Source organism: Mytilus galloprovincialis, chromosome 7 (assembly GCF_965363235.1).
Source record: "Mytilus galloprovincialis chromosome 7, xbMytGall1.hap1.1, whole genome shotgun sequence".
Lineage (NCBI taxonomy): Eukaryota > Metazoa > Mollusca > Bivalvia > Mytilida > Mytilidae > Mytilus > Mytilus galloprovincialis.
Window position 1 is genome coordinate 87,153,914 of NC_134844.1, and position 16,980 is coordinate 87,170,893.

General features: G+C 31.3%; 1 protein-coding gene across 1 annotated transcript; it reads right to left on the reverse strand.

Moving 5' to 3' along the window:
* Positions 1-669: 669 nt before the first annotated feature.
* On the reverse strand, positions 670-15,520 carry LOC143082025 (uncharacterized). The gene is made up of 10 exons (XM_076257609.1): positions 15,366-15,520; positions 11,803-11,924; positions 10,610-10,954; positions 9,635-9,661; positions 8,640-8,750; positions 6,011-6,097; positions 4,908-4,997; positions 3,829-3,900; positions 2,581-2,844; positions 670-929 (listed from the first exon to the last, which is right to left on the reverse strand). The coding sequence occupies exons 2-10, from the start codon at positions 11,921-11,923 to the stop codon at positions 904-906; spliced, it is 1,143 nt and encodes a 380-aa protein (XP_076113724.1). The 5' UTR covers position 11,924; positions 15,366-15,520; the 3' UTR covers positions 670-903.
* Between the last annotated feature and the right edge of the window lie 1,460 nt (positions 15,521-16,980).

Genomic DNA, 16,980 nt, shown 5'->3' on the forward strand with positions numbered 1-16,980 from the left:
TTTTGCTATGTTTTAGAGTGTGGATTGCATCACGTCGTCTGATCTTGTTATTACCGAATGTGACTTCTTCCCGAATGTGACTGTTTTGCTGAGTGTGAATTCGTATTGCATGAAGACGTGGCACGGTAATTTTCCATCCCAAATTAATTTGTTGGGTTTTGATGTTGTGTGTGTTGTTGTCATCGGATTTTGTCAAATGTTTTAACTTTTGTACATCGTATTTCTTTCTGTTGTGTCCATGTGTTGTGTTGGGGATTACTACTCATCCAGTTCATTTGGTAGATTTTATTTTTAATCAACGAAATGTACACGAAATATTTGGTTTGCAGTTTGATCAGAAGAAACACCGACAAAGCTAGATAATACAATTAACTATCTAATTACTACTACAAATGGCCATTGTTACATTATAGTTCGTTTCTATGTGCGTTACATTTTGGTGTTGTGTTTCTGTTGTGTCGTAGTTCTCTTATAATGTTATAATTGATACGTTTCCCTCAGTTTTTGTTTGTAATCCGGATTTGTTTCTTCTCTATCGATTTATGAATTTCGAACAGCGGTATACTACTGTTGCCTTTATTTTTTTCTCTGCAGAAAAAAAACCGGTTAAATATTTCTTCATATGTTTATTATTACGAAAAGATATCTCAAATGATTAGATAAGCTTTATCATGTTTATTGCACATACAGCCAGTTTTCAGAAGCACATTTGAGCATGTAATATGATATTTTTATCATATAAACTGACTGTTCCGAGTTTCATTAATGAAAAATGGAAAACTGCAATCTGTGTTCCAAATATTGTTGCACATTCATTTTGAGCTGTGTGTATTGACTTGAAGTCATCAGACCAACTGGACATTATTCGGGACATAATCTTCTCATTCAGTATGCACCTACAACTCAACTTCCTTTTAAAGGGATATTTTCTATAAAATATAAAAAAGTGTGCATCAATCATTTTTTATATGTAAGTTCTCTAAACATCTAACAGTTTGTGAATTCGTGCTAAACATAATTTAATTTAACCCATTTGACGTCACACAAACTATAAAATATAAAGTCATTGTTCTACGATTTTGCCGTTACCTCTGTTAATTAATACCCATTAAATCCCTATCTTAAAAGTAAGTGTGTCTGTGGTTGCATATGTTTATATCGTAATTGTCTTTAATTCTCTGTTTTTAGATTTAGAAATTATCAAGAAACTAAGATTTTATTTCAATACAAACTTGTCTGTGTGTCTTTTGTTTTAGCAAAAGCATTTTGAGTTTATTTTCTATCCATCAGTTTGTATGTGCCTTTGGTATTGTCCTCCTTTGGATAAAATGTGTGCTTATTCTCAGACGGAAATCATCGCATATTTATGGAAAACAATTCATTGATGTTAAAAATGCTTAACATTAAGATATATACCAATTATGATACATATTTATTTTGGCTTAACTGCGTATCCACTATATTTGATATTGATCACTATTGATCCTACCACACATTTCAAGGCAAATGCAATTACTGCAGAAATTTAAGATATTCGTTGATACGATTCGTTTACAATCTAGTCGAAAAATGAATTGATTGAGATAACTTGAATTGAATATTGTTACTTGTTACATATATTGCATAACAGTAAATATATACCTCTTTTATCTTATTTCGGAATTGCGATAGTTTGATTTTAAAGATGTTCTTAATGTCGAATCTGCAATCACATCGTCTTTCCCGTCCCCTTTGCCGAATGTGACATATCGAATCAGACTTAATACCAGGTGTCTATTAACATCAGAAAAATCGGCCGAGTGCCACATATAGAGAAGGATCAGTTGACCCTTTCAAGAGCACCTGACATCACCCAAAGTTTTTTAATTGGGTTTTTGTTGCTCAGTTTTTCGGTGTTGTGGTTTGTTTATTTCTGATTGTCTGTCGATTATTTACTCTTTGCCATGAGTGTTTTTTTTTGGCGACTGACGATGTTGACGGTCCTTATTATAAGTTCTTAATTCAGAAAAGTAAGTCGGTAAACTCAAATACCTTTAAGTTATTGCAATTATGTTGAACATTAATATCGCGAATCTCAATACTACAATCCCGTCTCCTTTCCCGAAAGTCACATTATCGAATCAGACGTATCACCTGGTGTGTATTAATATGAGCGAAACGACGGAACCGGATTTGCTTACCCCTTCGGTTACATTTTTACCTGAGTTCACACCGATTTTTTGTCGCTTTTATGTATATAGGTTTTAATTTTCTATGTCTTGTTTTGTGAACTATTGTTTGTTTTTGTCTGTTTCCGTTTTAGTCATGGCGTTATCCATTTATTTTAAATCCAGAAGCATTAATGTCACTATGATATCTTGCTTCCTTCTTCAAAATACACTTCTGGTAGTGGCTATATAGTATGTGGACAAGACTTCTTTTCATAATAGGTTTTTTTACCTCCGCTTTCGGCATAAGAAACAGGTTGTTCTGTATCACTCAAAACTAGTCGTTTTATGTAACCTACAAGTAAGCCATGGGCTTTTCCGTTATCTGATTCATGTCCTATTATGTTAAATGAAGTAGTATCTGTTTTCTCACCTGAATCAAAATCTGATGTTCTTTCGGTATCAAAATTAGCGGCTCCTCCGTGTCCGTTACTATTTGTTCCTTCTTTATACGAATCTAATACTTTGATGTCACATGTTCCATTGTCGTTTAAACTTTGTTCCTCACCTGAAACAGATTCTATCGCGTCATCTGAATGATGTGCTTCTTCGTCGTTTACGTCGCACAAAACAGGTGTTCTACTGCCACTGCTGTCATCTGCTCTTCTGAGACATAGCTGAGTCTCCCTTCCATCACCTGTGAAATATACTCCGCTATCAAACATATTTTTGTGAATCAAGATACCACCGCCGCATGAAAGTTCCTGTCCCAAGTAATGAATATAATAAGCCATTGGTACATTTGGATGTTTAATTTTTAAAATTTTGATTCATTAAGGAAGATGGTTGTCTAAATTAAAATCCGTAGATTTTTGAAAACAATTGTCAAAATGTAGTTTATATCATGCATTTTCAAAGATAATAAACATAATAAAAAGAATGGGTCACGTTTTTTCATACTATAGGTTACAAATGGAAAACCCAATGTTCTGCTATAAAAGGAAAACTTCACCATAGCATTTTAAGATAAAAATTGAGAAGATAGCTCTAATAATATACTGTAAGATAATAAAAAGGTAAAATGGAGTCATTAGACTTGATTTTTTTGCTACATAATACAATAGCTAAATTCTTAACACATGCTTTTGTAAAAGTAACTATATCTAAATTATTTGCCCTTACATTTGAGTTGTCTCCCCTTATGTGGAAAAATTGAAAAAAATTGAATCCAACAAAAGTATTCTGTGTTTTTTTTAAATAAAACCATGAATATGATAAACATGTCATATTCTATGTTTGAAATGAAAATGCTCACACATGAATTACCTACTACTCTTAAAATTTGCACATTTGATCAAAGATCTAGACCGCTTGATTTCTATCATTTTTTATATACAAGATAAAGGAAATCTACCTAAATAGGTTTAGTGTGACGTATATTTTTTCTTGACTATCATAAAGTTTTGTTGAGAAATAGCTGAATGGTATTTTCATCAATAAAGCAATGCGAATGAACAAATATACACACACCCAGACAGACAAACTCGCCATGTCATAACGAACGTTTTTTGAATGTGGAGCCTTAACACGTTCATAACATTTATTTTAAAAACGATATTGATAATTCTTCTCATTACGTCATTCCATTTCGCATTTACTTATTCATAACAAAAAAGAATACCTTGTGATCTGAGGAACAGGATTAGAAGTGTTAGGCACAACAACATTCCTAAAATTAGGAAAACAATCGATCCTGAAAAAAACCACATGAAAATATATACTTAGTCAAGTTATCAAAACACATACCCTAAAGACATGCAATATAAACAAATTTTTTCTATATTTCAACTTTTTAATCTCTAAAGTTATCAAAAAGTAATGTTTGTTTGTCGATCATCAATTCAACTTATTCTATTTGTTATGAAATTGCCTCATAAGCAATTTCGTTATTTTATATTAATTTAGAAATCATCTAGAAACTAATATAGAAACTCCTCCAGAAAATGTTGACCGTAGGTAGGTTTGGCTATTTTGTATTCCTTTCTATCAGACGTATAGGTCTAAAACTCCTACATTTCTTTTACAATCAGGCCTCCCAAATATTCTGCTCTGCTCGTCCCTATTAAGGCCTAACCCCGAAAGTAGATAGGACACATGTGGGTAAAAACATATTGTTGTTATTTCTCCAGGTTGTATCGAATGTTTATTTGTACAAACTATGCATGTGACAAGAATATTACAAATACTATTTGTAGAGATCTGGTCAAAGATGACAGCTGGATAGCACATCCTTGATTTGTCTTTCCAAGCAACTACTTATGTATTGAGAATTATATGATGAATGTATATAAGAAAACTGCCAAAAGACAAATTTATACAGACAAAAAATTCCCGTAGGGAACTTAGGAGAAGGAAATCGTAATCTTTTTTAAACCTATGAAACCAAACGTATCATTCCCCGAACAGTAGTGTCCCCGTCAAATTCTAAAGTCTAAATAGTTAAAAGCTTACTGTTTATACAAATTAAGTCGTAATCTCCGAATCAATGGAGGAATTGTGACTTTGTGATTCAAAAATACAAAAAAAAGTACGTTTATATGCTGTATTGAAACATGTATGATCCATTTTGCATTGGTATGCGTATTGAATTTAAAATAAATGAAAAATATAGGTATCTAATTGCCATCCTCAAGTTATTCTGGTAGACAGGTAACTTCTGACTTGCAATTTTGGTTCAAATCGATTTTGAAAACAACTTACCTGTGCATGAATCTTTTTCAAGAAGACCAATTACAACACCTGCTCCGAACACCAAAAATACAAAGCTGACGAAAAAACCTATCTTTTTGTCTAAAAAAATCAAAATGAACTTTGCAATATTCATGTTTACTACAAATCACTTTAAAAGACAACTGTTTACTTAACAAGCAAACCAAACTATGATCATTTCTTTACAATCCTTGACACGGATTTACAATATGTGAAACGGGTAATTTCAATAATTCTTACACAGATAAATTTCAACACATGCAGCACTGTGATAATTGCAAATATAAAAGCTCAAACACATCAATCGAATAGATAACAGCTTTTATATTCCTGACTTGGTACAGGTATTTTCTTATGTAGAACATTGTTGATTGAACCTGGTTGTATAGCTAGCCAACCCTCTGACAGACGCATCAAATACCATGATAATGACAACGATGCCAATTTTATTTCGCGGGCGATTTGATGTTTTTTTCGACTTTTGAGGTTAAAAAATAACGCAAATATAAATTGTCAGTTACTGTCAGTACTCTCTGACCTGTACTTTTTGTTGTTCTGATAAAAAGGTACCTGGTCAAGTCCACTGTATGTTTTTGTAAGATGTATTTCTATTTGTATCAATCTGGTGAGATTCGCCTTTTTCAACAGATGTTTACAGTTTGTTTACATTTTCTCTGTTAATCCACTGATCCATGTAAGTGTGAGGGGTAACATCCCGGTAACATGTTAAACCATGCCATTTTGTAGGTATGTGTCTGTTTCCAGTCAAGAGCATGTAATTCAGTGGTTGTCGTATCTTCATGATTTTCAAATTTGTTTTTCCTTTATTTTTCTGTCATTAATAATACCGTTAGTTTCTCATTTGTATTGTTTTGCATTTATTTAGTGATTATGATGCCTTTTATAGTATGGACTCTGCTAATTGTTGAAGGCCGTACGGTTACATATAAGTTTTATTGTCTTTGTCATGCGGCCATCTGTAGAAAGTTGTCTCATTGACAATCATCCCAAATCTTCATTTTTTAATAGGAAAGAGAAAACGCAAAAATAAGTTGGTAATAGTATATGAAAAATGTGCAACAGAATATACTTACGTTTTACTAAATGCTCATCGCATTTCTTTGCTCCAAAAATGTCGTCTATCTTTTCTAAGAATGAAACTATTCTCTTAAAGTGTTGTCCTATAAATATTAAGATAAAACGATCCCTGATAATAATAAATAAATCAAAAGAGACATACACACAAATAAATGAAAACAATAAATTCAGAACTGCATATAGATTTTTTTTTAAATGAGGATAATGCAAAATAATGTTGAGTACTGTAGACGTACTCACAACTCAAAATAAACTTCGTGGTTTTATGGAAGAAAGAATACGCATACCATTTCTTTTATCAAAAACAACTCTTATGTTCATGCCGAGAAATGAGATTTCTTCAAATGGACTGCACAAATGACTTCGAATTGATTAGTAAAGTAAACTGGGATACATATAATAACATTTCTTTGTGTTTACAAAACAATAAAGATAACAAAGATGAAAGTTTTATTCCATAAAAAAATACAATACATAAACTAGGAGATATGATTTTATGGTAAATTGGACAATTATCAAACAAAAGGTATTTTCTACAGTGAGTAGAACGTGTGCAAAAAACACATGTCTTATAGAAGATTTTAACTGACGCGGAATTATAAATTATATAGTTATGCTAAAACAACATACAAAAAACAATTAGAACGATGGTATGGCACATCATTGATACTGCTGTATTATGTACTCCATTGAAGATCGGGTACTATGTTCTTTAATTTTTCAACTAGTAAAGATTGCATAGCAAAACTTACAATTTTCAAACCACTGAACTTTACTTAATTTGTATCGTTTGAATGTTGGACATCCATGTAAAAAACATATTCGTATTGATAAAACCTGACCTTAAAGTTATGTATGAACAATTAGATAATAACAGTGTGATACATAAAACGTTAGGTATCGAAGTCAAATATAAACTCAACTAGCAATCGCCATACTGACTATCAATCAAGCTTACAAATATCAATCTTAGCTCCTTGCAAAGTGTTTTTATTGACAGAAATATTCCTCTGAAAATGATATGTACAATAGAACAACACAGTGAAAATTCATAAATGTCATACAACTTTAAAAGCAATGACAAGCTCTATGTTATGATTAAGAAAACTATAAAAGTGTGCAGTAATAAGACAAAAAGAAAAAGTAACAAACCAAAATTCCTATCATACAAACTCCAGACTGCCACCAATTAAACGAAATAAACGAAGGAATTAATTTGTAGACGACATGTGCATGTCACATGATGTGAATTCATCAACATTAGTAAAGGATTTCTTATAATGTTTAGTCGTGTATTTTGTCGTAGACGTGCCGGCCTCATTGACGCATATATTCATCTTGTAACAGTATTAAAACATTTGACTTTTCTACTCTTTACACAAGTATTCCACATTCCAAACAAATTGAAAGAGTTGGTATTACTTTGCTTCATTAAAAAGAATGGCCAACGTAGATACAAGTATCTTGTCTTAGGGAGGGATAAATCCTACTTTGTAAAGAATCACTCTGATTCAAACAAAAAATTCTCTGAAATTGATATTATCAACATGCTTGATTTCTTGATTGACAACATATTTGTTACGTTCGGAGGACGTGTTTTTCAACAGACTTTCGGCATTCCAATGGGAACAAACTGTGCCCCTCTACTTGCCGACTTGTTTCTTTATTGTTATGAGGCTGACTTCATGCAGGAACTTCTTAGAAAGAAAGATAAGAAGTTAGCAATATCCTTTAACTCTACTTTCCGCTATATAGATGATGTTCTTTCACTAAACAATTCAAAATTTGGTGACTATGTGGAACGCATCAATCCCATCGAACTAGAGATAAAAGGATACTTCAGGTACAGTTAAGTCGGCTTCATATGTTGACTTACATCTAGAAATTGACAATGAGGGTCGGTTGAACACAAAAATTTACGACAAAAGAGATGATTTCAGCTTTCCAATTGTGAACTTTCCATTTCTAAGTAGCAACATTCCAGCAGCACCTGCATACGGGGTATATATCTCCCAATTGATACGATATTCCCATGCTTGCATTTCCTATCATGATTTTCTTGATAGAGGGTATCTGCTTACAAGGAAACTATTTAACCAAGAGTTCCAAATGGTGAAGTAGAAATCATCCCTTTGTAAATTTTAAGGACGCCATCACGAGTTGGTTGACCGTTATGGAACAACCGTTTCACAAATGATATCGGATATGTTCCTTACGTCGTAACTATAATCCCCTTCCTTTTCATGAATGTGACCTACCGAATTAGACTATTTACCGGATTTGTAATCACATAAGCAACACGACGGGTGCCACATGTGGAGCAGGATCTGCTTACCCTTCCGGAGCACCTGAGATCACCCCTAGTTTTTGGTGGGGTTCGTGTTGTTCGTCTTTAGTTTTCTATGTTGTGTCATGTGTACTATTTTTTCTGTTTGTCCTTTTCATTTTTAGCCATGGCGTTGTCAGTTTGTTTTAGATTTATGAGTTTGACTGTCCGTTTGGTATCTTTCGTCCCTCTTTGCATATGGATAAAATGGATATAATAAGATTAAGAAAAAAATTGGAATACATTGTAAAATTGGTCACTTAAGAAATGACGGAGATTGTAAAAAAAAACCTGCTAACCTTCTCGTTCTATACATTTCCACGTTATAATCAAACAAATGCCGACCACGACTACTGAAATGATGACTCCTGTCACAATGTGTAGCGATATTAATTTCAGGCAGCGAAATTCTGTAATAAATTATATAATTTAAAAGGGATATCAAATTATAAAAGTGAAGGGTGAAATCAAATTACAAGCTATCGTCTTACTAAAAATATACTTGCATTGTATTTATATATAAGATTTAACAGTGTGTTAAGTATACACACACACACGAACACACATCATTTGCAATCAATTCTTTTCAGTCTTTTTTCAGACTGTTCCATTGTAATTATTTACACAATCAAGAGTTCAAACGTAAACATGTACTGACTAGTGGAAAACGATACTTAAACATGTAACATAATTGAATTGACCGCTAAACAGTATTGCACTTAGAAAATCAAAAGAAGACAAGCCCAAACTCTTCATATGAGTTAGTGTATATATGTTCAGAACTTTTATTATCAACATTTTTGTTTAAAACTAAAATACATTTGCCTGTACCAAGTCCGGAATGTGACAGTTGTCCATTTGCTTGATGTGTTAAGAGTTTGATTTTACCATTTAATTGGGGACTTTCAGTTTTAATTTTTCCTCGGAGTTTGTCTTTTTGTGATTTTCCTTTTTACTAAAAAGTGTTCCTCAAATCAATCAATCATGTGTTATCAAATATTCACTTGTAATTAACAACTTGATCGGATAATAGAAAAAACAACGTTATTACTTAAGGTTGCGTATTATGGTCAGTCACGATGATATTGTGAATCGGTTATATGTTGAATTCCTATAAAGTGAGACACCTGATTGTTTGGAAACAAGAAACGACTAACACTAACTGAAAAGATACATACATAGAAATCCGTCAGTTATATTTGTCAATACTTACATATTTCAGTCGCGTTTTATATGATTAGGATATTCCATCAAAAGAGAGATAATCAAACGATATAAAATCTTGTAATCTTACCATCAGTTTTCTCTGTTTTATTGTGTCCTAAAAATATTACAAGTTTAAGCTCAAAGTACGAAATAGTCAACGTCGCATTTGTTTACGAATGTGTTTTACTGTGGAATTTGTATTTATAAAATGTACAGAATTCATTCATAAACAATTACGGATTTCAAACTTTCTACAAGGATATCACAATGTTTGAAATTGAATGTACCAATAGAGTTAACTCGTACAGATGGACATCTAATAAATACCATTTAAGGTCAGTTAAAATAAAAATGAATATGATACAATTTACAAAAGTATTACGCCAACACAACTATCGCATAACTAAAATCACCACATCAGTTAGTTTTCATCTGATTGATCGTCAGTTTTAGTATTTGATTATGCATGACATGACATTAATTTCATTATCTAATATCCACAATGAAGTTTTTTAGGATCTGACTTAATTCTTGTTTGATATAGTTATCAAAAGTACCAGGATTATAATTTAGTACGTCAGACGCGCGTTTCTTGTACACAAGACTCATCAGTGACGCTCATATCAAAATAGTTATAAACCAAACAAATACAAAGTTGAAGAGCATTGAGGATCCAAAATTCCAACAGGTTGTCTCAAATACGGCTAAGGTAATATACGCCTGGGATACGGAAATCCTTAGTTTTTTTCGAAAAATTCAAAGTTTTGTGAATATATCGTTAACACATGATCCTAAAAGTGACGTTGTAAGCTGTTGATGGATTATGTGTGTGTAGCGGAATATAATGCTAACATTTTAGCGCATAATGTTTGTATGTTCATATCAATCCAGTATATTCTTTTCACATTAGTTTTTAAGTTACAATTGTACATTTGTCATCCTATATCAATCAACGTCGTTTATCATTATATTGATGCTAGATCCATGTCGAAAACATATACCACATAAGATGCAAAATATGTAAAAAAAAAAAGAAGCATCTGTCCAAAAATATCAATATTACCTTTTGATGACGGGATGTTTATTTCAATGTTAGCCTCATACTTAGATACTCCATATCCATGACGACATGACCAGTTTCCATTAATACTACGATCTATGTTTCTTCTTACTTTTACAATTGTTTCGTTTGTTTTTGCATTCTGTTGTACAATTATATTATTGTGGGTTGGTGTACACAATGGAGAAGGAAATGGAATACTGCATCTTGCAATTTCTTTACCGAAATTGTTGTAAATGTAAACAGGCAGATAGAGTCTATCAATCTTGCAGATGATCGTCAATATGTCTTGTCGTGCAGTCCAACGTAGGCAAATATTAATAGAGCACAAGGAATGTGCACGAATTCCTACAGCAATAGAATTATGATACTTTTATTTATTTTGAATGTATATGTTAAACATTAAAAACAAACGGTTCTTATAATTCTTTTTAAGACATCTGAAACGGAAAATATTTATATGTAAATACATTGCTACCAATGTTTACGACTATGACATTAAAATCAATGTGTATAAGGATATCAATTATATTGAGTTAAGAGTATACATAATGTTTCCGCATTCTTTCTTTGTTTTTTTTTTAAGATTCAATAGCTGTATAAACCTAGTGAAATTGATTAAGATTCATGTTTTATCAGTACATTTGTAAAAAAAAAACAGCGTGTTATTCCACATTAATTGTGTAATTTACATAACATGTATATGTCATAGATTCGAATTGAACATTTCTTTCTGAAAAGCAGAAATAAAATTGTGAAATTCTAAAACAAATAATCATCAAACAATTTTTGGATTTCTGGTATAGAAACAACACAGTAATATATATTATAACATTTTTAATTGTTTGATGCATCGTCCCTCAACATTGTAAATATACTTCCAAAACATGTTTGTATTTATCAATGAACTTTATTCCAATGTTACTTAAACTTTACCATATTAAAAATATTCGAAGGTTATTTGTTCAACTCATAACTAAACTAAACTAATACTACACTTGTGTGTGCATGGTGTTCATGGCAACAAAGGGTCAAAATAAAAATAAAAGTATTTTAAGCTGTACCTTACGTTTAAAAAAAAACAAAATATAAAGTCATTTGAAGAGGGTTCATAAACAACGAATCACAAAGTACCTGCATGAGTATTACAAAGACATGTACTTAATGATCTATCCCAAGGTCAGTACCATAGTTACCTGATGTCATGCCAATTACCAGTAATAAAAACTTCGTCATGTTCATCGTTTTTTTTAAATCGATATTATTTACATTTGCCTCCATTCTATATGCATATTGATGATTTTTCCTCCAACTCATACTAAAAAATGAAAAAAAAAACAAAATCAAATATGGTTAATTTTACAAAAATAATTCGAGAATGCATATATTTTTCTAAAAATATATCCCACTATTCACGTTTACTTAGTGTTTAAAATTCCAAAGATAGTTTTTAACAACATTTGCATATGATTGTCAACAGTCAGCAACTTAGTTATGTTGTTATGTTAAAATTTTCAATGTTTTTTTTCAGTTTGCATTAGATATGCATTGGAAGTTGTATAAACATTGTTTGTTCACTAGTCACTCGTTTTGTATAACTTTGATTGATACCTGGAGCTGACATCTCAAGTGAGTGCTCATAGTCCTTTATTGTGTTTGTATCGTCACTAACCTATTCTGAAAACATGTTTAACCCCGCCGCATTTTTTTTTGCACTATATCAAGTCAGGGGTGTGTTGTCTTTGTTAGTTTTGTGTATTTTTAATTATTATTTTTAATTTTGGTCCATTTATATGTTTTTGAGTTTAATTTGATGTCCATTGTAACGGATCTTGTACATTTATGTTTAGTGGCCCGCAGCAATTCATCTCTTCATGCAGGATTTTCTCGCGGTGTTAGAGACGGAATGGTGACCTTTGCTCGATTTATTTTCTTTTTGGACATTCCCAGTTTCCCTAATCAATATTTTGTTTTGTAGATTTTTATAACTGCGAAGGCATTTCAATCTGTATTTTGTGTCTTTTTTCTTGTAAGGGATGCATACATTCCCTATCTCGTTCGGCCTGTGTTTTTGTTATATGTTGTTCATTATTTGTATCAATCTAATGACGCATACCTTTTCATGAGGTTTCGCTACCTATAAAAGCAGGTTTAATCCACCCTTTTATACATAAGACAATGTCTGAACTAAGCTTTATGGGTCACCTCGATGATCACACCTATTAGAGGTTTACCGATTTGCTACCGTACCAACCGTAGTACGAACTGAGAGCCGTCATTGGACTTTTGAACTTTTGAAATGAATTTATATATGCTCTCAATGGTAATGCATGTTTTATGAAACATTATCTTAAGTATTTCAAAGATTTCTATCTACAACTTGATATAATTTTTATGTAGATATGTTGCCTATTCATAACAAACGATATTGTGTGTACTCGATTATACTTTAAACAAACCGTTGCAATTAACCGTTGCAACGAACAGTTTGGAATTAAGATGTATTTCCCCTGAAATTTCACATGCCAAAGAGAAGCTTAAGATATAGCACATTCATACTTCATTTTATATTTGACTGATATATTGTTTTAATAGTATAAAATTGAAAAGTTGGCATTTTTGTGGGATAAGCTTTTAGAAAGGTTATAAAATAAGAGCTATTTCAACATTCAGAATTGACCTCATTCAAAATGTATAATGCTAAATGTAAATATGAAACCCGTTTCGATATTGAGATTGATGAAACATAAAACAGCATATGCAATAAACACGACTGAGCTAGTCTTTAACAATATGCATAACAATATTCAAAACTGTCATACCGTTCATCAACTAACTTGTTTTTAATAGATAATCAGAATGATTTCATAGCATTCTTTGATAGGCTATTTTAGTTGTTCAAAGTCACTATCTTAAACAACATACTTATATTTTTGTCGAGTTTTTGACTTTTGTCGAAAACGCGAGCAATAACAATCCTACATTCCATCGTCGGCGTCGTCGTCGTCGGCGTCGTCGTCGTCGGCGGCGTCCACAATATTCGCTCTGTTATTAACTTTCTTAAACTATAAACCTGGTTTTATACAAAACTAGGGCAGAAGCTTGTTTATGTTCATTAGACAGTATCCAGAAGTAATTTTGTAAGAAACACATTCCGGTTTTTTTCCGAATTTTGCTTATAAATGGACTTAGTTGTTCTGCAAGAAAACATAACATCCACTCTGTGGTTAAAGTTTTAAAAATTTTAATCACTTTCTTAAACTATTCTGGATTTGTACCAAACTTTGACAAAAGATTGTTTATGATCAAAAACTTGTATCATGAAGGAAATTTTGCTCAAATTTTGTACTTGTTTTTTCATATTTTACTTATAAAAAGACTTGCAGTTAAATTTTGAAACATTTATTAGATTCATAAACTACATGAATCCTGGATTTTTATCAAACTTTGACAGAAGATTCTTACAATCAAGATATTATCTTGAGAGGAATATTTTTTATCATTTTTATTTTTCCCCACGTTTTTGTTGAACCTGCGATTAACAGCAGGAGTAGGCGGGATACTGGGTTCTGCGGAACCCTAACAATTTTTTCTACAGAAAAAAATCACCATTCATACCTAAAGTTAGAAAGACGAATAAAAGATCAAATAAAAGAACACAAGTATCAGTACAATTGAACTTTTAGTATAATTATCTGACAATTATTCTAGTCAATTAAAACAAATGATTAAAAAAATGACTGTTTTTTTCATTGCCAACCGAATAGTGAATACTGATTGTTCTATATTTTTTCAATTGACTTTCTAGAATGAATTTATAGAAAAGAAATATCGAAGAATTCCCTTTTCTTACTGAATATGAAAACTCAGTTCCCACATCCTCTCAAAAAACATCCTGCTGCAATAATCGAAATAGATGACTTGAATAATAAAAAAATAATTTCAAAATCATGCAAGAACTAACTATGAGACGTAAACTACGCAATTTCAATTTTGGATACGCTAACAAATATAACCAACTCCAGTATCATGTATTTTAGAAAGAAGTTCATAGTTATTATTTTCATCTTTCAAAAGTCTGTATGAAAACAATCTTTTTTCTATAAATAATCGAAACTAAAAAAAAATTACCCATAACAAACAGAAACGTAAATCTATATTTAGAATCTAAAGGTCGTGTCAATTTCAACTGAGTTCGTTTAAGGTCTATTTGATTCGTGCAGTTCTGCAAATCTAAGTTATCTCATAAAGAATCATTACAAAGTATTCTAGAAACGTTAAAATCGTATAAAATAAATCGTGAGGCTAGTTGTTTTGTGATACGCACAACAATTCTTTAAATTTCATCATGATGAATAAAATAATTTCATGCATGAAATGACACCTCAAAAACAGCACCAACGGTTGCGTTACGTACCAACTGTACCTAATACGTAGCAAATCGGGAAACATCTAGTAAACATAAACGGTGTTTTCTCGAACAATGTCTAGCTTATCTTTTTTCTGTCGTGAAGTACACCTACCTCAAAATTGATTTTTACAATAGTTCTTCCTGTTGCTTATTTTCTTTTTTAAAGGAATACGCTAAATAAAGAATAAACTTATATTTAAAGAGTGATGTTTTGACTTTTTCTTCAACAAAATCATTAAAAAAAAATTAACCAAACGATAATTGTATACTGTTGAAATTTATTCTATCACTAAAATTAAATTTATAATATAAATATATTAACCTGATTTCATAAGAAAATTTACTTACATGTACCCTTACGCAAGGCGTGAAATTACAACACATCAGAGATGCATTTATAATTCGTTTCCACTTTCATAATATCATTGACTTTTTTCCAAACATGTAGTATCAAACCAGTTAGTGTGTATCTGTGTACTTCAACATATAATGAAAAGTTATGTGTGCTGTCAAATTCTGTATGAGTGTAAAATAGTTATCTGTTTAAACTCGTACTGCAATACAGGTAGATAAGATATTTAAATTTTAAATTGCACCCTGTATATTTTAAACTATACAATCTGACAACACCATAAAGTAAGCAAGTCAGGTAAGTTACTTGTTTTTTTTATTTACGACGTCCTACGAAATATATACTCAAATGTTTGCACAGTTACTGGCTTTTATTTCATTTGTTTTGTCTGGAGAAAGTGTATTTGGCCTTGATTGTTACATCGCATCAGTGTGACTAAAATGAATATTGTAATCATCAAAATCGGCTTTCATTTGGAATACAGATTTGAATAAAATTCAGTAAGTAATACATTTATTATAGTTCTATATTTCATTGAAACGTATTCATACATCATTTCCGTTTTTTCCACTCTTCATTACAGTAGATAAATTTATAAAACATTATTTGAATTATATATCAACATACGAATACATTTATAAGACTGGGTATATAAAATATGCTTATCAATAAACAAAAAGTATTATCACAAAAATACTGAACTCAGAGGAAAATCCAACCTAAAAGTTCAAAATCACATGGCAAAATCAAGTGACAAAACACATCAAACGAATGGACAAGAACTGTCATATTTATGAATGGGTACAGGCATTTTTAAATGTAGAAAATGTTGGATTGAACCTGGTTTTATAGCGCTTAACCTCTCTCTTTGTTGTCAGTCTCATCAAATTCCGTTATATTTACAATGATGCGTGAACTACACAGACATAAAAATGATATAGTCAAAATACGGGTACAGCAGTCAACATCGTATAAGAATTTTAAAAGGAACATTTTAAACAGATCATTAAAACATCTATCTACAAACACATTCATTGATTCTTGTGTCTGACGTCAGAAAATTATATACGTCACGTATTTTTGTCGTTCAATGTTTATAGAAACACTTTTAAAATTTCACATGGGCAATGTTAGCAGACAAAGTTACTGACTATTAGTAATTGTTTGATCGTAAATGATGTTTGTCTTACGCAATATCAACCACAAAAGACTGCATTGCGGCGGCAACAAATTGTATAGAGTTGAATACAACATAAAAAATACCTTTAGAATTGTAAATTCTCTTAAATAAAAAAATGTTTAGTGTAATTAATGTTTACCAACATTTTAAGTTATTCTGCAAAGAAACACAACACATGTTAGCTTTGTAGAGATACAATACATATAAGGATAGTCTGGCTAAAAATCTTGCTTCATGTACTTCAGTCAATACTAACATAATGAATACATTTAACAAAAGTCACCGTTATCATGATGATATTTTGTCATCAATTAATCTAGAATTCTCTTAATTTACTGCTGCAATTTACCCAAAGGGCTCACTTTAACACGTTTTAAATCAATCATAAAGCCATAATTGTCCAAATAATACGATCCGGGTAAACTTATCAG